The sequence below is a fragment of the Cervus elaphus genome, chromosome 10 (genome assembly GCF_910594005.1).
Source record: "Cervus elaphus chromosome 10, mCerEla1.1, whole genome shotgun sequence".
Taxonomy (NCBI): Eukaryota; Metazoa; Chordata; class Mammalia; order Artiodactyla; family Cervidae; genus Cervus; species Cervus elaphus.
Genome location: NC_057824.1, coordinates 46,675,492 through 46,698,647, shown reverse-complemented (window position 1 = coordinate 46,698,647; position 23,156 = coordinate 46,675,492). Strand labels below are relative to the sequence as shown.

The 23,156-nt window shown below is 58.3% G+C and overlaps 1 protein-coding gene across 5 annotated transcripts in view; it reads left to right on the top strand.

Moving 5' to 3' along the window:
• The window catches only part of GTF2IRD1 (GTF2I repeat domain containing 1), a 115,437-nt gene that overhangs the window by 29,306 nt on the left and 62,975 nt on the right, over positions 1-23,156 (top strand). For 4 of the 5 annotated variants that reach the window (XM_043914937.1, XM_043914935.1, XM_043914936.1 and 1 more), the window contains exons 2-8: positions 9,733-9,861; positions 12,339-12,480; positions 14,868-15,023; positions 17,405-17,588; positions 18,364-18,674; positions 19,684-19,773; positions 22,040-22,123. In XM_043914937.1, the coding sequence (XP_043770872.1) occupies positions 9,739-9,861; positions 12,339-12,480; positions 14,868-15,023; positions 17,405-17,588; positions 18,364-18,674; positions 19,684-19,773; positions 22,040-22,123 (1,090 nt within the window). In that variant the 5' untranslated portion in view covers positions 9,733-9,738. Of the gene's footprint in view, positions 1-9,732; positions 9,862-12,338; positions 12,481-14,867; positions 15,024-15,296; positions 15,315-17,404; positions 17,589-18,363; positions 18,675-19,683; positions 19,774-22,039; positions 22,124-23,156 lie in introns of those variants that run through there. The other variant, XM_043914939.1, reaches the window with a different exon arrangement.

Genomic DNA, 23,156 nt, shown 5'->3' with positions numbered 1-23,156 from the left:
GCTCAGTCATGTCTGACTCTGCAACCCCATGGACTGTAGCCCGCCAGGCTCTTCTGTCCATGGAATTGTCCAGGCAAGAATACTGGAGTGGGTAGCCATTTCCTTTTCCAGGGGATCTTCCTGCCCCAAGGATCCAACACGGGTCTTCTGCACAGCAGGCGGAGTCTTTACCGTCTGAGTCACCAGGGAAGGTCCTTTGGGGGAGAATGGATCCATGTGTATGTCTGGCTGAGTCCCTTCGCTGTCCACCTGAAACTATCACATTATTAATCAGCTATTCCCCAATATGGGCTTCCCAGGTGATGCTAGTGGTAAAGAACCCGCCAGCCAATGCAGGAGACGTAAGAGACAGAGGTTCAATCCCTGGATTGGCAAGATCCTCGGGATCCTTGGCTGCCCAGTCCAGTATTCTTGCCTGGAGAATCCCCACGGACAGAGGAGCCTGGCGGGCTTCAGTCCATAGGGTCGCAAAGAGCCAGACACGACTGAAGTTGACTTAGCACATACCCCAATACAAACTAAAAAGTTCCAAAAAAGATGAAGATAGTATAAGGACTGGGAAAAAAAAGAAAAGAAAAAAAAATGAGGATGGTTGTGAGAATTAAGTGCTTTGGGGTCTAACCCAGTCCTGGGACCGGAGGAGCAGCCCTGTGGCTCTCCGCTTCCCCGCCGGCCACCCCCTGCTCTGACTCTGGCACCCTGTGTGTGTGCCCTGCCCGTGCCCCAAGTCCCTCATGGCATGGAGGACTTGGCACCTGGGCTCCTGCAGTCAAGTTCATCAGCCCTGGCCTGGTTCCTGCCTGCCTGCCTCCAGCCGGGAGCAGGCCCAGCCCACCGGTCTCATCAGTCAGCCACCCAGCTGGCCTGTCCCTGCTCCTGGGGTTCCTCTGAATTAGGGGTCCTGCCCCGGGGAGGAGCAGAAAGAGAACAGAGCATGTATGTCAGATGTCCTGAATCTCGTCCTGACTTTGCCACTCACTTAGTGAAAATGTCATCCCACTGGGGCTTGGTTTTCTTCTACCTTTACGATGGGCCCAGGGGACTTCCCTAGTGGCCCAGTAGCTAAGACTCCATGGTTCTAACACAGGAGGCCCGGGATCAATCAATCCCTGGTCAGGGAATTAGATGCCACAACTGAAGATCCTGCCATGCCGAAAGTAAGACCCGGCACAGCCAAATAAATAAATACTAAAGGGCTTCCCTGGTGGCTCAGTGGGAAAGAATCCGCCGGCCAATGCTGGAGACACAGGTTCGATCCCTGGTCCAGGAAGATCCCATGTGCCTCGGAGCAACTGGGCCCAGTGTGCCGCAACTAGTGAGCCTGTCCTCTGAACCCCAGGAACCGCAGCTCCTGAAGCCCGTGCACCCCAGAGCCCGTGCTCCGCAACAGGAGAAGCCACTGACGTCAAAAGCCCAGGCCCCACAGTCAGACTGTAACCCCTGCTCGCTGCAACCACGAAAAAGCCGGCACAGCAGCGAAGACCCAGCACAGCCAAAAATAAATAAATGTTTTTAAAATGGCTAATTTAAGAAAGAATGGGCCCTGTTACACTCCAGGGATGGAGGTCATAGCTGTCAGCATGCTGGTAAACGGGCACTCCCAGGGGAGGTGGACAGGGAGAGGAGGAGGGAGCTGGAGGGGGAAGCAGGGCGAAGAGGGTTCAGTTCAGTTCAGTCGCTCAGTCGTATCTGACTCTTTGCGACCCCATGAACCGCGGCACACCAGGCCTCCCTGTCCATCACCAACTCCCGGAGTTTACCCAAACTCAGGCCCACTCAGTCGGTGATGCCATCCAACCATCTCATCCTCTGTCGTCCCCTTCTCCTCTTGCCCTCAATCTTTCCCAGCATCAGGGTCTTTTCAAATGAGTCAGCTCTTTGCATCAGGTGGCCAAAGTATTGGGGTGTTGAACCCCTGGAGGAAGGTCCACTTCCCACCAGAGTGAGGTCTTCCCAAGCACCCAGGCCATGCATGGCAGTAAGGACAAGTTCAAGGACAGTCCTCCCCGCCCCCAGCCTTCCAGCTGGCCCCGAGCGCCCAGTGTGGGGTATTTAGGAATGGAAACCCTTGCTGAAGTGCTGTCTCCTTGCCCTCTCTCTAGCCCCAGGGCCGGAGGAAGTGGTCTTTCTGGGCCCAGCTTCCGTGGGGGCCTCCCTCCCAGGGGCAAGTCTGCCTTGAATCAGGGCAGCCATGACTCAGCCATGGACACAGCACTCAGCTAAGCTTTGGCTCCGACCCCGGGCAGGCCTCCAGCTGTCGGCGGCCAGCAAAGCTGCCACTGTCTGGGCCAGGAATCCCAGGCAAGTGTGGGAGGCGGGTGGCGGGCAGGAAAAGCCGAGATGCTTGGAAACTTCCCCGGAGATTATCCAGGCCTGGTACCCAACTGCGTGTCAGAATCCCTGGGGCACTGAAATGTACAGTGTCCTGAGTTCAAGGCAGACCTCAGGGCTTCTGGGGGGCGGGGCCTAGGAAGCTGGACTGGCAGGTGTGGGTGGCAGCCGGGCTACCTGCCCTCCTCACTCACCAGTGGGCAGAGCAAGGCTGGGAAGCCGGGTGCCGGGGGAGGTGTCACAGAGCAGTGTCCCTGCAGACCAGGGACCCAGGGTCTGCCCTCCACCTCCCCCAACTCCGCCTTTTGTTGTCGTTTAGATGCTCAGTCGTGTCTGACTCTTGGCCTCCCCATGGACTGTAGCCCGCCAGGCTCCTCTCTCCATGGCATTTTCCAGGCAAGAATACTGGAGTGGGTTGCCATGTCCTTCTTTCCCCACCCAGGGATTGAACCCGAGTCTCCTGCATTGGCAAGTGAATTCTTTACTGCTGAGCCACCAGGGAAGCCCGATCTGCTTTTTGGCGCTTCATAAAAGCCCCAAAGGTTGTCCTGTCTGCTACCCGTGTGACCTTCAAGCACATCAGGAGAGTGGCTTCCTCCCCATTTCTGTGATCTCCTGGGTGAAGCAGCACCCCGCCCCCCCAGGAGACCTCCCTTTTGTCCCCCTCCCCTGAGGAGCTCCCAAGACCATCTCTCATCTCTAGATGAAATTGGGTGTTTTGGACCCAAGGCAGGACCTATTGTCCATGGCTTTGTCTCCCTTTTTAGTGTCTGTCCTTGTTCTCGGTTCCAAGAGGGGTGTCTGGGCTCCTGGTCCTCCTGATCCCTGTGTCCTGGGAAGACCGCTTTGCCTGGGACTAAGGGGATTCTGTGCTAAAGCCGGGACAGCCCCAGGCAAACCGGGGTGAGTTGGTCAGTCTGGCTGAGCATCAGCTGTCGATTCCATCAGCTGACCTTCCTGCTCCCTGCATCCTGGCAGGTGTGAGCAGTACGGTCCTCACGGCACATGTCGAGGGGAGAGGACCAGGTTTGGGGTCAGAGAGACAGATGGACAGACCTCATCCTCACTACCCACTGACTGGGGCTCCCTTAGGCGAGTCTCTGCGATGAAAGGATGATGTAGCAAGGAAGGATGCTCACGTGTGCAGATGCGCCACCCTGGACGTTCCGACAAGCGTTGAGGTGGTGCTGATGCTGCCAGTCCTGGGACCACACTTGCAGGAACACCTGTACAGGACACCTGTCGGATCCCTCACTTTCAGTTTCTGGACGGTTCCTCCTCCGTGATCCAAATACGTCCAAAGTTGCAATCCCCCAGATTACCTGTTGGGAGCCTGGCAATAGCTTTTGAACATCCTGGCTCCCAGCCAAAGTGGCTGACCATATCACATTTGTTATTATCCCACGTGGTTTGCTGGATTTTGGTTCCCCAGCCGGGGATCGAACTCCTACAGTGGGAGCTCAGAGTCCTAACGCCTGGACCACCAGGGAAGTCCCTAGCTCCCCGAATATTCGTTGAGTGTCCTTGAAAACTCGAGCAGGCATTCGAGGCAGTGAAAATACAGTAAAGCAGACACCCTCTGGTTCCAGTTGGGGAAATCTGGCAGGAAGCACGTGAGCAGGTCACTTCAGATACTATGAAGGAAATGAATGAAGAGATGGGGGTGGGCTGCCACGTGGCTGCCGGGTCAGGGAGCTGATGGAGCGAAGGGGGCAACGGGAGAATATAGGGACCTGCCAGAACCTTCTCTTCCGGAGGAGCCGAGTCCAAGGCCCCAGAGGGGAGCACACGATGTGTTTGGGGAACAGAAAGAGGGCAGCGCTGGAGCCCAGTACAGTGGGGTTGGAAGGGGGAGGAAAGGGGCAGACAGGCCTGGGTCACATGAGCCTACAGCTCGGGGAGGCGACCTTCTGCCTGTGGTGGGAACCCCCTGGAAGCTTCTTAGCGGGAAAGCCACGTGAGATGATGTGGCTGCTGTTTGCAAGGGGACCGTGGGGGCAGGAGGAGGTCAGGGAGATCCGTGAGAGGCCATTGGCACGGAGTGGGTGATCGAGGAGGGCGGCCTGGACAGGGAGGCGGCGAGAAGTGGGCAGACCTGGGTGCGTTCTGGAGCTGAGCGCTCGGGACTCCCCTCCGGATCGTTTCAGGGGTGAGAGAGGAGGGACTCGGGGATGAGGTCCCCCGGTATCCGCCTGCATCTGAGCCGATGGCGGGAGAGGAGAGGATCTGAGTGGGGAATGTGGGCCGTGTTGTGTTTGGATTGCTTGTTGGGCACTGAACAGTTGATGCGGAGGAGGCAGCAATCTCAGGAGAGGAGGGAGAGAGAGAGGTGGAGAAGCACCAGCGAAGAGATGATGTGTAAGCCGAAAGAAAGTGAAAGTTGCTCAGTCCTGTCCCACTCTTCGCAACCCCATGGACTGCACAGTCCATGGAATTCTCTAGGCCAGAGTACTGGAGTGGGTAGCCTATCCCTTCTCCAGGGGATCTTCCTGACCCAGGGATCGAACCTAGGTCTCCTGCATTGCAGGTGGATTCTTAACCAGTTGAGCCACAAAGGAATGGGCTTTCCTGGCAGCTCAGTTGGAAAGAATCCGCCTGCAGTGCAGGAGACCCCGGTTCGATTCCTGGGTTGGGAAGATCCCCTGGAGAAGGGGTAGGCTACCCACTCCAGTATTCTTGGGCTTCCATTGTGGCAAAGCTGGTAAAGAATCTGCCTGCAATGCGGAGACCTGGGTTTGATCCCTGGGTTGGGAAGATCCCCAGGAGAAGGGAACGGCTACCCACTACAGTATTCTGGCCTGGAGAATTTCATGGACTGTGTAGTCTATGGGGTCACAAAGAGTCTGACACGACTGAGCGACTTTCCCTTTCAAGCCGAGATTGCCTCCCGGCGGGGAGAGGGCCTCGGACCCTCAGCCGGCAGCACCAGGAGGGTGGGGAAGCCAGCTGTGTGGCCCTGGTACCCTCCGGAGAAATGTTTGTGGTGGGATGCTCACGGCCCCCGCAGATGCTCTTGTCCCCCGAGAAACCTGGGCGTGAGTGGAAGTCCCTTGTCACTCAAGGCTTCCTTGCTGCTTGTGCCCCAGGTTGGGAACCGGTCACCCATGATGCCACTTCTGATGGCTTCTCCCGGGTGACACAGAGCAGCCCTTAGCTGCTGCAGCCTCACCCTGTCCCCGTCCTCGCTGGCGTGTGACCTGTGTCATGGCTCAGGCGGTGGCTATCCATCCCTCCCCCCAGGGACTGTCTCCTGTACTTTCTGGGTCACTTGCCTCCTGCTCAGCTAGCATACTCCATCTTCTCTGTTCTGTGCAGTCTGTTGGTCTCATTGGGTGGCTTTCTTCTCCCTCATTTTCAGATTAGAAGCAGCCCCAGCTGACACATTTCTCACCTTACACCTTACATTGGGCTTCCCTGGTGGCTCAGACGGTAAAGCGTCTTGCCTGCAATGCAGGAGACCTGGGTTCGATCCCTGGGTCGGGAACATCCCCTGGAGAAGGGAATGTCAACCCACTCCAGTATTCTTGCCTGGAGAATCCCATGGACAGAGGAGCCTGCTGCTGCTGCTAAGTCACTTCAGTCGTGTCCGACCCTGTGCGACCCCATAGATGGCAGCCCACCAGGCTCCCCCGTCCCTGGGATTCTCCAGGCAAGAACACTGGAGTGGGTTGCCATTTCCTTCTCCAATGCAGGAAAGTGAAAAGTGAGAGTGAAGTCACTCAGTCGTGTCTGACTCTTCGCGACCCCATGGACAACAGCCTACCAGGCTCCTCCATCCGTGGGATTTTCCAGGCAAGAGTAATGGAGCGGGGTGCCATCGCCTTCTCCACCGAGGAGCCTAGCAGGCTACAATCCATGGGGTCGCGAAGAGTGGAACACAGCTGAACGACTTCACTTTCACTTTTTCCACCTTGCACATGAGAAAACAGGGGGTTTAGGTGGTTGATCCCCTGTGGTTCTGGCAGCTCCAGGCCTAGGTCTCACCACATATGCGTGGCTCCCGGCTCATAGCTCCCAGCCGGTTCCAGCACTCTGGGCCCCTCTTCTTCCACTGGCAGCAGCTCAAGCCACAGGAACCTGCCCCTCTCAGGGGTCCAGGAGGGTCTTCTCTGTTCTGGGAGCACGATGGACAAGGAATCAGGGGACGGCCCACAGCCCAGCGCCCTCCGCACCGCGCCCCCCCCCACCCCTTCCCTGAGCCCCTGGCTCCTTCCTAAACGGATTAGGACCTGTGCCGGAAGGAGCCGGCAGCCGTCTGGGGCGACCCGGAGGCCAGGGCTGGAGATCTGTCTGGTGCCTCCTGCTCTGCCCTGATTCGATTTGTGCCCAGCAGCTGGGAGGCTGGCAGCCTGAGGCCCTTCTGGAAGTGGCTCAAGGGACTGGGGAGGGCAGGGGGTGGCTGAGGGGAGGGGGCAAGCCTCCATGCACCCCGGTCAGGCCAGCCTCTCAGCTGCTCTCGAGACAGCCCCGCGGTTAGGCTTCGTGTCGCAGAAAGCCCCTGGTTGCTGCTTGGTCCATCAGCATTTCCTATCCAGGGCCTGGCATAACCCTCAGCATCCCTTAATGCTGCTGGTTTCAAGCTTTTTTTTTATTAAAAGTAAGGCAAGAACTTGCCTGGCTGTGCAGTGGTTAAGATGCCTCGCATATACTGCAAGGGGCATGAGTTCGATCCCTGCTTGGGGAACTAAGATCCTCCATGCCATGCGGCCAAAAAAAAAGATGGTTGATAGTGTATTTCAGGTGTTCTCTACCTTTCCTGTCTGCTTGTTATCAAAGTTATCAAAGTTACTGAGAGTGGGATATTAAAACACTTGACTGTAGTTGTGGATTTTTTTTTTTCTTGGTAAGACAACCTAGGAGAATAAATACATTTTATAAACATTTAGAAGTGAATCCATACTCACTTGGGGCAACTGCTGACCTGGCCAGTTATTAAAATTAATATTTATCTACAACTAAGTAGCCAGCTTGGGCCGGACAGCGTCCAGAGCCAAGCTCTTGCTGTTGTTCCGTCACTAAGTCATGTCCGACTCTTTGTGACCCCCATGGACTGCAGCATTCCAGGCTTCCCCGTTCTTCACTTTCTCCCAGAGTTTGCGCAAACTCATGTTGATTGAGCCGGTGATGCCACCCAACCATCTCATCCTCTGTCACCTCTTTCTCCTCCTGCCTTCAATCTTTCCCAGCATCAGGATCTTTTCCACTGAGTCAGCTCTTCACATCAGGTGGCCAAAGTATTGGAGCTTCAGCTTCAGCATCAGTCCTTCCAATAAATATTCAGGACTGATTTCCTTTAGGATTGACTGGTTTGATCTCCTTGCTGTCCAAGGGACTCTCAAGAGTCTTCTCCAGCACCACAGTGTGAAAGCATCCATTCTTCAGTGCTCAGCCTTCTTTATGGTCCAATTCTCACATCCATACATGACTACTGGAAAAACCATAGCTTTGACTGTATGGACCTTTATCAGCAAAGTGATGTCTCTGCTTTTTAATACAGTGTCTAGGTTTGTCATAGCTTTTCTTCCAAGGAGCAAACGTCTTTTAATTTCGCGAGAAACGCTCTAGCGCATCCCTGATTCCTTTGAATGTTTCCATCACTGAAGTTGGACATGTCTCACCATGTCATGTGTGGCAGGCTCTGACATTTGCTGTTCTGTGGCATCGATTTCACGAGCCACTAAAAGGCCACGGTCTGTGGTTTGGACAACACGGAGCTGGGCCCTTGGGGTGCAGCAGGAATTGGCCAACCAGTCCCTGCCCTCATAGAGCTTATGATCCGGGAGGGGGAGCAGCTCTGGGGGCAGAAGACACTCTGGCCTTTGCACCAAGGCAGCAGGCCCAGCCGTCACCTGCCGGGGCTCTCCAACCCCCAGCCCCGGTTTCGTGCACAGATGCCTTCCCCGCCAGGAAGCCAAGAGGGCAGGACTCACAGACTCCCTCTGATGCTTGCAGCTCTGTTCCCTGCTCCCTCACCAGAACTGGCCACCTGGGGCCTCCACACAGAGGCCCACAGAGTCTCAGCCTGGGGAGGGGGACCGAGGGTCCCTGTCTCTGCTCTCTGCCCTCTCCTTTGCTTGGACTGGCGAGGGGGCAGGTGGCCCATAGGAAGATGCTGGCACTGGGGCATCCTGGGGGAGGGGCCCCCCGGACCTGGTTCCTGGGGTCAGGAAAGGGAGGGGCAGGATGGATCAGGGGTGTTGGGGCCCAAGGGAGGCTGACCTTTGTTATCTAGTGGGGCCCCCTCCCGGCTGGGTGATGTAGGACCAGCAGGCCTGTCTCTGCCAGGCGCAGCCCCCATAACGGGGCCCTGATCTGAGGGCGCCCCAGCTCTGTCCTCCCGGAGTCTCATGACGAGGGGCAAAGTCCTGTCTTGGGGAAACCTCGTCTGGGATGAAGGGGCCTCTGCCCTGCTGTATCTCTCTGCAGCTCTGAGACTCAGTTGTGACCGTCTACAGGAAGTAGACTGAAGCTCCACAGCCTTGGGGCAGCAGCAGCCTTGCCCCTGGGAACTGTGATGGGGTCGCTCAGGGACAGAGGGGAGCCCAGTGATACCTGACCCATCCTGGGAAGGAAGGGGTAGGAGAGGGGGCAATCCAGGGAGCCTTCCCAGCAGAGGTGACAATTGAAAGCTAAGGGGGCAGGGGTTTCCCTGACGGTCCGGTGGTTAAAACTCCGCCTTCCAATTCAGGGGACAGGGGTTCAATCCCTGGTTGGAGATCTAAGACACCCCCCACCTCAGCCATGCTGTGCAGTGTGGCCAGATACTAAAAAAAAAAAAAAAAAATGTTTACTTTTAAAGCTAAGGAAGCAGTCAGTAAATGCCAAAGGGGCCAGGGAGGGTATTCGGAGAATAGAACCCCTGACAGCTGAGGACCCATAAAGGATGGTCATATGTCTGGAGGATGGTGACATTTAGAGGACTCAGAGCATGGAGGTATAAGGGGGAGCTGAGGCAAGGGACAAGTCTGGAACCTTGAATACCAAGCTGAGGAGTCGAGAGCTAACGTGGGCAGTAGGGAGCTATGGAGGGTGTATGAGCAAGGGAGGGCCATGCAAGAACAGTGTGTGGGGGGAGAGCTGGCATTTAGGGCCTGCCAAGCAGACTGCTCATGACACTGGCTTGGCTCCGGGGTGCAGACCTGGGGAGACATGCCCTCAGTTACTCTGCCGTCCGTTTCTCACACCTGTAATGCGCCGTGCAGGCTGCGGCGGGTCCGGGCCTGATAGACCTCAGAGTCCTTCGTGCGTGGAAGACCCTTAGGGGAAGAGAAGACCAGTCCTTGACTCGTCCCACCTGGGAGGTGGAGGTGGTCTCAGGGGCTCGGCGGGTTATGGGGGGACAGACGCTACGTGTGCCCCGCCCCACCCACCTCCACCTGCTCCCCGCCTCCCTCCCTCCAGGCGACCATGGCCTTGCTGGGAAAGCGCTGTGACATCCCCGCCAACGGCTGCGGGCCTGACCGCTGGACCTCTGCCTTTGCCCGCAAAGACGAGATCATCACCAGCCTCGTGTCTGCCTTAGATTCCATGGTGAGTGCCCCCGGGGCAGTGGGACAGCCGGCCTTCATAACTCTGCTGCTCACAGGAGCCCCGCCAATCTGGGCCTCCGTGTCCCCCACCTGCCCCAAGGCCTCTGCCCTCACCAGCAGGCGGGAGACTTAAGTGAGATCAAGCCTGTGAAAGCTCAGCCCTCGTCCCCTCACCCCTTGTCTTCATTTCATCACCTCTCGAAGTTCAAGTCCCATCCCCGGGATGGTCACAAGTCTCCCTCCCTGGGACTTCCCTGGTGGTCCAATGGATAAGACTCTATGCTCCCAATGCAGGGGGCCCGGGTTCGATCCCTGGTCAGGGAACTCAAGATCCCCCATGCTACAGCTAAGATCACAGATCCCTTATGCCATAGCTAGGACCCAAAGCAGCCAAATAAATGTTTATGAATAACCAGATAAAATATTTCAGTGACTCCATTACACTAAGCATCGTTTCTGGAGCTTGGGGGGGGGTGAGGCACATGTGGCTAGTGGTCATGTTATCAGACAGTGTAGAAATAGAACATCTCCGTCACTGCAGAAATTCTAGGGGACCATCTCCGATGGCTCAGCGGCAAAGAATCTGCCTGCGATGTGGGAGACCTGGGTTTGAAAGATCCCCTGGAGAAGGGAATGGCAACCTGCTCCAGCATTCTTGCCTGGAGAATCCCATGGACAGAGGAGCCTGGCAGGCTACAGTCCATGGGGTCGCAAAGAGTCGGACATGACTGAGTTCAGCTGGCAATGCTGCCGTGGAGGGTGTTTCAGGGGCTCCTTGGAGGAGCGGACGTGCCGTGGACAGGACAGGCTCCCCCGCTGCCCTGCATCGAGGCCTGTACAGGTGTCCTGAGGGACTGTCCTGGGTGGCGATGGCACTTGATTGACAGTGCCTTAACTCTGCTGGCACCCTCTCGGCCTTGGGCCGGGTCCTCAGGCAGTCTGCAGTGGAGGTGCGGGGAGGGCAAAGCGCTGTCTGCTCATCACCTCCCCCCATCCAGTCTCCGACCCTTTTCCAGACACTTCCTCGAGACCCTCATTCTCTGTGCCTCTGGGCGAATCCGCTCCCTGCTGTGACCTCAGCTTCTTGGGCTGTGAAGTGACCACATAGCAGAGGCTCACCTCCAGCCCTGGTGGCCTCCCCTTGGAGACAGCTGAATCTATTTGTTTGTTTGTTTTACCATGTTGCCTCGGGGAAAAGGAGCGCAGGGCTTGGTTTTAATCTTAGAGAGAGGAAATCAACACCATCCCTGCCCCAGGGGACAGTCTTGCTGGCCCGATGTCCCCAGCTTCCTTAGGGCGATTCCCTGCCGGAGCTGCCACTCAAGGCATGATTGTGGCCCAGAGAGGGTGTAGAACCTGGCCTAGATCACATAGCAGCAGAATTGTGATTAGAAGCCAGACTTCTGACTGTCCACAGAGCGCTAACTCAGATAAAACCCAGCACTTATCAGATGCTGACTGCACACCTAAAGGAAATTAGTCCTAAATATTCATTGGAGGGACTGATGCTGAAGCTGAAGCTCCAATACTTTGGCCACCTGATGCAAAGAACTGACTCATTGGAAAAGACCCTGATGCTGGGAAAGCTTGAGGGCAGAAGGAGAAGGGGACGACCAAGGATGGGATGGTTGGATGGCATCACCGACTCAATGGACATGTTAGAGCAAGCTCCGGGAGTTGGTGATGGACGGGGATGGACGCCTGGCGTGCTGCAGCCCATGGGGTCGCAAAGAGTCGGATACAACAGAGCGACTGAACTGACTGGCTGACTGCATGTCACAAGCTTTGCAGATAGGTTTCCCAGTGAGGTGGGTTAGAGGCCTGAGATACTGGTGGTCTTGGTTGCAGGGCCCCCGTGTTAGGGCTTCCTGTGCCGTGGGCCTGCCAATCTCAACTCTGGGGCTGCAGAAAGAAACTCTTTGCCTCATCCCTGCACATGCTGCCGTGGTTTAGAGGTTCTTTCCCACCAGCCAGGCCCCATTGAATCCCCAGAAAAAGCCCATTGCCACTCTGGGAGCTGGACAGCTTGTCTCCATTTTACAGACTTAGAAACTGAGGCCCAGAAGAGGGCATGACTTTTAGGAAGAAGCTGATGCAGGATTAAAACCTTGATTCTCCTGGTACCCGTCCCACCTCCTCTTCAGGGACTTAGAGCCCAGGACAGGATCGCCCCTGGGGCTGGGGCCAGGCCTGAGGCCAGAGGCCCACCAAGAGCAGGAGGGCCTGGGGATGGGACACAGATCTTGTGTGCCTTTGTCCTCCTCCGGAAACCATAACCTTGTCTTCTTCCCCTGACCTTGGCCAAGCTCTGTGGGGGTCGTTCATTCATTCCCACTGCAGCATCTAAGACCCAAGACGTTGAGCTGCTGGGGAGATCTCGGGCAGCTGGGGCTCAGCTCTCACCCCCCCAAAGCTGGCCCTGGGGGTGTCCAGAGTGGGGGGCCCTTTCCCGAGCTCACATCCCTGCTCCCCACGCAGTGCTCAGCGCTCTCCAAGCTGAACGCCGAGGTGGCCTGCGTCGCCGTGCATGATGAGAGCGCCTTCGTGGTCGGCACTGAGAAGGGGAGAATGTTCCTGAACGCACGCAAGGAGCTGCAATCAGACTTCCTCAGGTTCTGCCGTGAGTACCCAGGGCTCCAGAGGGCCGGGGCCCGCCGTCCTGGAGGGCAGGAGAGCTGGCCGCTTGCTGGGTCCCTGGTGCAACACCAGGTGGCCCTGTGTTGGGGGAGACATAGGGCAAGCTGGGCAGGTGCAGGCTTCCCAACATGGCATTTTCGGGGCAGGATCACACTGCATCCCTCGGCCAAGAGAGACGAGTTGACCCAACCCTGGGAGGTCCAGACGCGGCCGCCTCCATCCGCTCGGGGACAGAAGGGGACACTGAGGCCCAGCGCTGTGGCCCCGTTCCTGCGCATCCCTGACGTGGGGACCGAGTCCACGTGCTCAGCTAATATTTATTGAGTGCCTGCTGCGTGCGACACCCTTGAAGCACAAACTCCCTCGTCCTGACGTCAGCCCTGGGAGGCTGGCACTGACCCTGTCACAGTAACAGAATCTTGGAGCTGCCTGCTGGAGGCCCCCGGGGGTGACGTGACTGAGGACTCCTCCAGCACGTAGGGAACGCTGTAGAAACAGGAGCAGTTAGGGCTGGGCCCTGGCGCTCTCTGCTGTTCCCAGAGGGGTCGGGACAGTCGCCCCTGGTGTACAGATGAGAACTTGAGATGCGGTGAGCGTAACCGGGCCGTGAGGGGTGCAAAACGCAGCTGACGGGTGATGGAGATGGGGTCTGCCCTTTCTTAATGGGGGGGTGCAGCGTGTGCACCCCCTGTGACCCCTGCCAAGGGCTCCTGGTCACTCCCGGAAGAGATGCGCCCTCTGAGCTGTGAGCCACTAGCCCCGATCCAGAGGGGTCCCTCTGAAGCCCCCAACTCTTCAGTGCTACCTGGGCCTCCAGGGCTCCTCGGAAGCAGCCGGGCCTCTGCGTTCTCTCCTCCCCGCATCCCCCGTGCTCAGGCGCACACCCCCGGCTCCGTGCGTGTCCCTGCTCACCGCCGCCTCCGTCCCTCCCGTGCCCTCTTCTGACAGGCCCTCCTGCCCCCCTGTGCCTGGCAGACGTCGCCCCAGCCTTCAGACTCACACCCCTCCCGGCCTCATCCATGCCCCTCTGCCCTAGCGCCCAGGCCATGACTGCCCCCCACCCACTCCATGCATTCCTCCTGTGCCCACAACTTCCATCTGCACGCCTGGTGCCCCAGCTTGGCAGTGAGCTCCCCAGGGAGCGGGATCTTCTTCCCCTCTGTGGGAGGTTAGAGCCCAGGTGGGCATGCAAGCCCGTGGTTTGGGGGACCCAGAGCTCTTGGGGCTAAGAGCGGGCCCTGGAGCCAGACGCCTGGGGCTGAATCCTGGCTCGGCCACCTGCTGGGCCTCAGTCTTCTCATCTGTGAAAGGGGACCGCAGTGCTACCCTCTCCTGGGTCGAGCTGAGGATTAAACGAATTAATACATGGCAAGCACCTAGAACAGTGCCTGGCACATAGTTCACGCTCAATAAATGCCAGCCAGTTTTCCTCGCTGTTAGTAGTCCTTTCATGACCCCAGCCCCACCCACCCCTGCCCGGGGCTTGGACTCTTGGATTAGCCATTTCTGGGAAGGCTGACCCCCAGTGCTGGGACACATCATTGTATCGTTACTGGGGACCAGCTCCCTCCCCAGCCAGCCCCCTCTCCCACCTGGCTCTCGGAACCTGTCCCCTCTCCAGGGTTGGGCAGGAGACCTGGACCTGGGTAGGGTGGGCAGTGGCGGGGGTCTGTGGCCCTCATGGGCCAGGCTGGGAGCCAGCCCGGAGCCTGGGGAAGGTGCACCTGGCTTCCCAGAGCCAGGCAGAGCTGCTATTTATAGTGCCGGGAACTTGGCTGGTTTATTTCAAGCTTCACAGGTCCCCAAGGAGAGCAGACTCCAAGCTGAGGCCCCCCTCTCATTCTCTTTCCAACGAAGTTTCTAGCATCTTCCCCATGCTCCCAGGCCCCCACCCTAGCCCAGCCTGGCATGAAGCACTTCACAGCCCCCTTCAGCCTCTTGCTGGGGTCCCCATCATCTCCCCATATGGCAGAGCAGAGAGCTAGGACCTTGATGGGTTAAGACAGAAAGGGGTGATGGACCGGACACTCATTGAACGCCAGTTCTGCCCCAGGTCAGCTAGTCTCCCATTGAGAGCTCAGAGACTGAGGCCCGGAGAGGGAAGGGACTTACCCAGGGTCAACCGGTGAGTTAGAGGTAAGCAGGGATGCGTGCCCTACGCTGAGTACTGGGCGCTCTGATGACCAGCCTGGCCCTAGGCAGGTGGCTGGGGCAGGCCTCACTCACTCATTAATCCTTCCTTCATTCCTCCGTGGGCACTCCGTGTTGGGTGCCCAGCCGCAGGACTCGACCCCAGCCAGGGACATCCCCGCTCACTGGGCTGGTGGTGACGCGAGAACTCACCACGGCCTCACCTGCTCTGTCCCGCAGGAGGGCCCCTGTGGAAGGAGCCGGAGGCAGAGCACCCCAAGAAGGTGCCACGGGGTGAGGGTGGCAGCCGGAACATCCCACGGTCTGCCCTGGAACATGGCTCGGACGTGTACCTTCTGCGGAAGATGGTAGAGGAGGTGTTTGATGTTCTTTATAGTAAGATCCTTCCTCATTCCATTTGGGGCCCCCAGGTGGGTGGGAGCCCCCGGCCCCACCCTCCCCAGCTGAGGAGGCCCCGCTCCCGCCACTGCAGGCCGTGGGCAAAACCTCAAGGCGTGGGGGCCTTCTCCCCCTCACCCTCCAGCTCTCCCCTGTTCTGCATCCCCAGGCATGGATCTCCCAGCCCAGCCCCGTTTCCTTGAACCACCATCCCTGCCCTGATCGCCTAGCCTCCAGCTCCCTGCCGCCCCCCACCTGCCCCGTGCCAGGCATCTTCCTAAAGCACAGGTCTGACCACAGAGCTCTTTCCTCCACTCCCTTCTTGGGCTCCCCGTCACCCTGGGTGTGGCATCAGCCCCCACCCCAGCCTGCCAACCCCCCCTCCAGCCCTTCTGACCACCTTCCTCTGCTCCCACTCACTCTGGCTTCATTTCACACCTCCTCACCTTTGCTCTGCTGCGCCTGTCGGGCCGGCCCTTCCCCTCCTCTGTCTGGTGGACATGGCATTGCTGTCTGAGGCTCAGCTCCAGGAAGCCCCCAGCTCCCAGCTGGGTTAGGGTCCCCTGTGGGCACCCACTGTGTCCTCACCCGGTTGCTCTCCAGGATCCTGGACCACACCTGCACTTTCTGCTGTTTCTAGCTTGCAGTTTCAGAGCCCAGCATTAGCAGGAGCCCAGAGGGTGTTTGTTGAATGACTGAATGAGGGCTAACTGACCACCCAAGTCTTTCTCCTGGAGTGGGAAAAGGGGAAGGGATGAGCAGGCCGGGCCTCCCTCAGGAAATGTCAGGTTGCCACCAGGTCTCTGGCCCGGTGGTGACTTCCACGCTCCCTGGGTGACCTCAGGTGGTCCCTTCCATCCCTAAGGGACTCCTTCCCTCTCCCCCCCACACCATTATTTCTTATCTGCATTATTCCTTCTCCTCCTGCAGCCTTTGGCTCGCTGGAGCAGAGGTCTGGGCGAGTAGGGGAACCCTGCTGGAGTCTAGATGTCAGTAGAAGGAAGCCAAGGGGAGTCAGGATCTGGAGGCCCTGGGATGGGAGGACTGGTCACGCGTGGTGGGCTGTGTCACTGCAGAAACTCTTGCCATATACAGAGCACATGCCCAGAGCCCTGCACCCCTGCTCACTGCACCCCAACTGCCTGCCTGCCTCGGGCAGAATCAGAAGTGGCTACGAGGGGCGTAGCTTCCTTCTGGCTCCTGGTAGGTGCATGCTCAGTCGCTTCAGCCGTGTCCGACTCTTTGCAACCCCGTGGACCTTGGCCCCCCCTGGGCTTCCCAGGTGGCACTAGTGGTAACGAACTTGCATGAAATGAAAGAGACATAGGAGATTCGGGTTCGATCCCTGAGTTGGGAAGATCCCCTGGAGGAGGTCAGGGCAACCCGTTCCAGTATTCTTGCCTGGAGAATCTCAAGGACAGAGGAGACTGGCAGGTCATGGTTCACAGGGTCACAGAGTCGGACATGACTGAAGTGACTTAGCATGCCTACATGCGCTGATTAGCCCACCAGGCTCCTCGGTCCCTGGGATCATCCAGGCAGGAATACTGGAGTGGGCTGCCATTTGCTCCTCCAGGGGATTTTCCTGACCCAGGGATCGAACCTGCGCCCCTTATGTCTCCTGCATTGGCAGGCAGGTTCTTTACCACTAGCGCCACCTGGGAAGCCCTCAGCCTCCTGGTGGGGGGCGGCAGAAGTCCGTGAGCCCAGGCCCCTCGCCACCCCTTCCATCCCCCCTTCCCTCATGCTCACCATCTTTTTTTTTTTTGGCCACACCATGTGGCATGTGTGGGATCTTCCTTAGTACCCCAGCCAGGGACCAGACTTGCGCCCCTGCATTGGGAGTGTGGAGTCTTGATCACAGGCCTACCAGGGACGTCCTTCCCCATCTTCTCAGCCTGTCTGTTCTGTCTCTTGCTTCCTCTCCATCCCTCGCTTCCTCCCCTGCCCTCCCCTCTCTCTTCCTTTCTCCTTCGTCCCCGCAGCAGTTGCCCTTCCCCTGTGTATTCTCTGTCTCTCACCGCCCCCCCCTCCTCACCTCCTGCCTGAGCCCCTGGCCCTGCTTTCCCTTCCACCCAGAAGCCCGGAGAAGAGAGTGGCAGGGAAGCCAGGGGACCCCTTTGATGGGCAGCCACGGCCCTCAGCTGCAGACAGCAGGGAGGTGGGGGGGGCCGTCCACAGCCCCCACCCGCTCCACCTGCAGGGGGTCAGTCTGTGTGAGGTTTGCAATTGAAGGGGCCCGTGGAGTCCAGTCTCCTGGGGACCCGGCACCGTAGGGAGTGGCTCAGCATGGCCCCAGCTCTGGGGCGCGCCCGGCCCCCGCCCCGGCCTGGCTGCCCTCTCATCAGGCCTCTCTCCTCCACCCCCTGCGCCCGCAGGCGAGGCCCTGGGGAGGGCCAGTGTGGTGCCACTGCCCTATGAGCGGCTGCTCCGGGAGCCGGGGCTGCTGGCCGTGCAGGGGCTGCCCGAGGGCCTGGCCTTCCGGAGGCCGGCCGAGTACGACCCCAAGGCCCTCATGGCCATCCTGGAGCACAGCCACCGGATCCGCTTCAAGCTCAAGAGGTGAGTGAGGCCGCCGGCCCGGGAGTAGCCGAGAGCCAATAGTCGGACCGTGGGGGCCAGGCCAGGCGATGACCTTGCGTGCTGTGGCCGCTGGCCCAGCCGGCGGGGAGGGGACTTCAGATTCCCAACCGGGGACCCTGCTTGTAAGAGCTCCCAGTCTGACGGCAGGAGTGAGGCAGAAACGCAGGCACAGAGCGTGCCCCAGGGCAGGTGTCGAGTCACAGAAGTCTTCCCTGGGGACTTCCATGTGCAGAGAGGCTAGGTTGGGGAACAGATAGCACCGGCAGCCCCGCAGGTATCAGGAACAGCCTGTGTGGAGGCGGGAAGCTACATCGTGGTGCTGCTTGGGGTTGGCAAGCAAGGTTCCATTAGGGGCTGGTGGGTGGGGGAGGGTACCGATCGCCCGGTCAGCCGGGAAGCAGCCTGAGTCACCCATCGGGGCTAGGGCACCGCGGCCAGAACATGAGCCTGGGGAGGAAGGATGCATTAGGAGGTGAAAGCCGATTGGCTGCAGCTGAAAGGATGCGATGGGTGGCCGCGGGGCACAGAGGTTGAGGGGCAGGGCCCCGGTCCTCGAGGGGGGGGGTGGTCCAGGCACAGGGCCCTGGACGTGTCACACCCCCGCCCAGGCCTGCACGCCCGCCTGTAAATGAGGACTTGCTCCCATCCCGCGTGCCTCACAGGCTGTCGTGCTCTGGGCAGGGAGGGCTGGGGGCAGACGTAGCCCTGGCTGGACAGGGGTGCGAAGCCATCGCGTGTCCTTTCCCTCACCCAGGCCGCTCGAGGATGGCGGGCGGGACTCGAAGGCCCTGGTGGAGCTGAATGGCGTCTCTCTGCTAGCCAAGGGGGCTCGGGACTGTGGCCTGCACGGCCAGACCCCCAAGGGGCCACCCCAGGACCTGCCCCCCACCGCCACCTCCTCGTCCGTGGCCAGCTTTCTGTACAGCACGGCCCTCCCCAACCACACCGTGCGGGAGCTCAAGCAGGAGGCACCCGCCTGCCCACTTGGCCCCAGCGACCTGGGCCTCGGCCGGCCCGGGCCGGAGCCCAAGGCCCCTGCTGCCCAGGACTTCCCGGACTGCTGTGGTAAGCTGCTTCCGGGACCCCTGAGTCTGGGAGTGGGACAGAGGTCACTCCTGCAGGGGCAGCTTCCCAGGGGAGGTCGGGGTGCTCAGGGCTGCAGGAGGTGTCTTGGAGCCAGGGGCTGGGGTGGGGCAGCTGGCGTCCTAGCTTAGACTCAGTCAGACCCCAGCCTCCGCCCAGTCATCTGTGATCTGGGGCAAGAGATGCCCAAGAGGATCCCCAGGGGAGTCTCTGGAGGGGGAGAGTAAGCATACCAATCAGGTCCATGCATAATGAGCACCTACTGCATACCCAGCGTGGAGTAGGGGGTACCAGAAACAAGGAAAAACTGGGCATGAGAAAGACCTGTATCCTTATTTTGGCCCCTCTACAGAGTGGCTGTGTGTTCCAGGGCAAATCTCTCTACCTCTCTGAGCCCTAGGTTCCTCCTCTGTAAAATGGAGATGCTGAGAGTACCTGTCTAGCTGGATTGTCATCGTGATGAAATGACGGAGCACGTTAGCAGTGCGCATTCTCGGGCCCAGCCGCAGGCCTGCTGAATCCGGCACTTTGGGGGTGGGGCCCAGCCACCTGCAAACTGACAGGTGTGCCAGGTGGTTCCTGTGGGTGCCCAAGTTTGAGAAGCACTGTACTGAAGCGCCGAGTGCAATGCTTGGCACAGAGTGGGTGCTCTTGAGTCATGAGAAGGAGAAAAAGGGACCCCACCCACTGCTCCACAGCGTGGGCGGAGCAGGAGGACAGGGCTTGTATGCCTGAAATGTGTCCCCACCTGTAAAAGGGGAGCTGGGACTTTCTTCCCCATCTGCCATCCAGAGAGCAGACTCTGCTGCAGCATGTCTCAGGCCTCTGGTCAGCGAACCTGCCTTGCGTTCCTGATCACGGGGCTCAGTTCTGTGTTCTCCCTGGTCGGGGAAATGTTACCCCAGAGCTCCGACCTATGCACCCAGGCCAGATCTAGGGGAACCCCTCTTAGGGCCCACCTTGAACCTGTACCTTCCGCTCCCTTGTCCAGGACAGAAGCCCACTGGTCCTGGAGGTCCTCTCATTCAGAACGTCCATGCCTCTAAGCGGATCCTCTTCTCCATCGTCCATGACAAGTCAGGTAGGACAGTGCCCATGGCAGCACCCTGCCTAGAGTGGGGATCCAGGACTGGGGTGGTGCTTCCTGGCATGGATGTGTGTCCCCTGAGTCTTTTTGAGAGATAGGAGGACCAGCACTGCATAAGGGACTTGTGAGTAAAACCAATATGTAATAGTTACACAGTGCTGTGTGACAAATTGCCCCAAAACTTAAAACGACAAGCACTGATGCCTGATGGTTTCTGTGGATCAGGAATTCAGGAGCAGGGTAGCCAGGTGGTTATGGTTTTGGTATCTCTCATGAGGCTGTGATCAAGATGTCAGCTGGGGCTATGATCATCTGAAGGCTTGGCTGGGGCCAGAGGATCCACTTCAGCCTCGCCCATGTGGCTGTTGGCAGGGTTTGTATTCCTTACTGCGTGGGCCTCTACAGGGCTGCTTGAGTACCCTCACAATGCGGCAGCTAGCTTCCTGGAATTAGTGATCTGAGAGAGTGAGGAGGGAGCCACATGTCTTTTATGACCCAGCCTCAGAAATCACTTGTCACTTCTGCCATGTTCTACCCATCAGAAGCCAGGAACCTGGGACTTTGCTGGCGGTCCAGTGGTTAGGACTCCATGCTTCCACTGCTGGGGGCACAGGTTCAGTCGCTGGTCAGGGAACCAAGATCCTGCAAGCTGCATGACATGGCCATAAAAAAAATGAAGCCAAGAACTTGATCCAGTTCATACTCAAAAGGGAGAGAGAGGAATTAAACTCCACCTCATGAAGGGACAGGTGTCCAAGAAGTATGTGGCCAGATGGACAGATATTTTTTGTTTTAATTTCAGGCCCTTCAGGCAAGGGAGAGGCTTCTTAAGAATATATTTATTTACTTGTTCAGCTGTGCCAGGCCTTTGTTGCAGCATGCAGGATCTTTAGTTGGGGCACATGAACTCTTAGTTGTGGCTTGTGTGATCTAGTTCCCTGACCAGGGATCAATCCCAGGCCTCCTGCTTTGGGAGTCCAGAGTCTTAGCCACTGGGCCACCAGGGAAGTCCTGTGGACACATTTTTAAAGTACCACACAATATAGGGAACAGGAAAATGTGGAATTCATTTATACCAGAAAAAGGATGAAGTAAGATTTTGCAGCAACTTTGCCTTGTGGAGGTCTCAGCCTCTCTTCAATGAGAAGTTCCTTAAGAAACCTAATGTCCTGGGATCAGAGTAGAGACCCCCGAACAAGGTGCATGTCAGGCAGGGAGGGGGCCTGGATGTTCACGCAGAACAGCCTTGTGGAAGGCCACTGTGGGCAAGGGATCCAAGCTGAGACAGAATCTCACCAGGTACTAGCTGGGTGATCTGAGGCAAGTTACTTAGTCTCTCTGAGACTCAGTTTTCCCATCTACAAAATGGAAATAATGCTACGTTTGCTATCTATGTTTACAGATTGTTCTGAGGAGTTAACTAGGATATTGCGTGCTAAATTGCTTCTGTCATGTCCAACTCTTTGCGACCCCGTGGGCTGTAGCCTGCCAGGCTCCTCTGTCCATGGGATTCTCCAGGCAAGAATACTGGAGAGGGTTGCCATGCCCTCCTCCAGGGGATCTTCACCCAGGGATTGAACCCGCATCTCTTACATCTCCTACATTGGCAGGCCGGTTCTTTACCACTAGTAACACCTGGGAAGCCCCAACTAGGATGTTACATGTGTACAAAGTACTTAGCCCAGATAACCACTTAATAAATTAAAGATGTTCCTTTTATAATTTTAACGAACCAAATGATCTCTTTAGTGATTCCTGCTAAATTGAGGCAGAGACTTTGGCTTTGTGGGAGAGGCCAGCAGGGCTGAGGGTTCGAGGGGACGCCGTCAAGGCCAGAGCTGGTTGAGAACCCGGTTGCATCAGACATGATGGTTAGGTTTCAAAGGTCGAGACTCAGGAGAGGCCCAGGATGGACTGGCTGCGCCTGCATGATACGCACTGCCCATGGGGCGGACCGGGGGCTTCCCAGGTGGCTCAGTGGGTAAAGAATCCACCTGCAATGCAGGAGACACGAGTTCGATCCCTGGGTCGGGACGATCCCCTAGAGAAGGAGGGCATGGCGACCCCCTCCAGTATTCTTGCCTGGAGAATCCCACGGACGGAGGAGCCTGGCGGGCTGCAGTCCACGGGGTCGCAAAGAGTCAGGCATGACTGCAGAAATGGAGCACACACGTGCGGTGGGCGGACAGAGGCCAGAGGCCTCCAGACCGCGGGGTCCCCGCTCGGACGGGCCTCACTCGCCCCTCCTGTGTTTTGATAGAGAAATGGGACGCCTTCATCAAGGAAACCGAGGACATCAACACCCTGCGGGAGTGCGTGCAGATCCTGTTTAACAGCAGATATGGTGAGTGGGCGGCGGGCCCGCGGGGTGGCCCTGGCAGCGCGCTGAGCAGCTCATTATGTGGCAATCACTCGTGTTCCCCAACATGACAGCGGGAGCCATATGCTGGCACCCGCGCGCCGTCAACGCGAATGTCGTCTCCTGTCTGGGGAGGGGGCGGTTGTGTCAATATTTCCCTTCCAGATTCCCCGGGGCGGGGGGCGGGACTGATGGCCTAGCCCTAGACTTTGACTCACCTGTGGGAGGCGGGCCGGAAGCGTGGTGGGGCGACTGCCCATCTGGGGGACCATCCAGAAAAATGTTTGTCGGCCTCGCCTGCCCACAAGCTCCCCATCGCACCGTGCCGTATCCTACCACCTCACCTGTGTACCCTTCTTGGCGTGCCCCCTGCCTGGCGAGCCCTTTGCAGGTTTTTTGGACCAAACTCCTTACTTGTTCTTCAAAACTCAGCCTGGAAACCCTAAAATCCCCGATGGTTTCCTCTCTGTTCCGTGTCGCATGCGTGATGCACCATGTCTGTATCTGTCCCCAGACAGCCCTGGCCCCTCGGTGTCCCTGGCACCCAGGACAGAGCTGGGCTCAGAGCGCGTGTCAGCTCACAGTATTCCGGGAGACAGGCACAGGTGGTAACCGGGGCCGGGGGGGTGGTCTTCCACGAGATGGTTCTTCAGCCAAGTGTGCAGGGCAGCCACTGTTGGCTCGGAGGCTGGGGCCAGACCTGTAAACTCACGCTGAGACCCGGGATCCCCAAGTCCCCCCCCACCCCTGGTCCCCTCTGCAGTCCCGTCTCACTGGCTCAGTCTCTGTTGCGCTCTGCCTGTGAGCCCCACTCAATGATCAGCTGCAGTGTGGCCCTGGCCATGGTGGGATGAGATGACGCAGGTACCCCCAGATCACTCGGCACGCAGCTGTGATGTCACTGAACTCACTGGCATCGTGCAGCCCCCCGGGGGGTGGTCCTTCTGCATGAGGAGACCGAAGGAGGAGGCCGGGGGGAGGGGGCACCACCCAGAGCTACAGGGACAGAGAGGAGGGT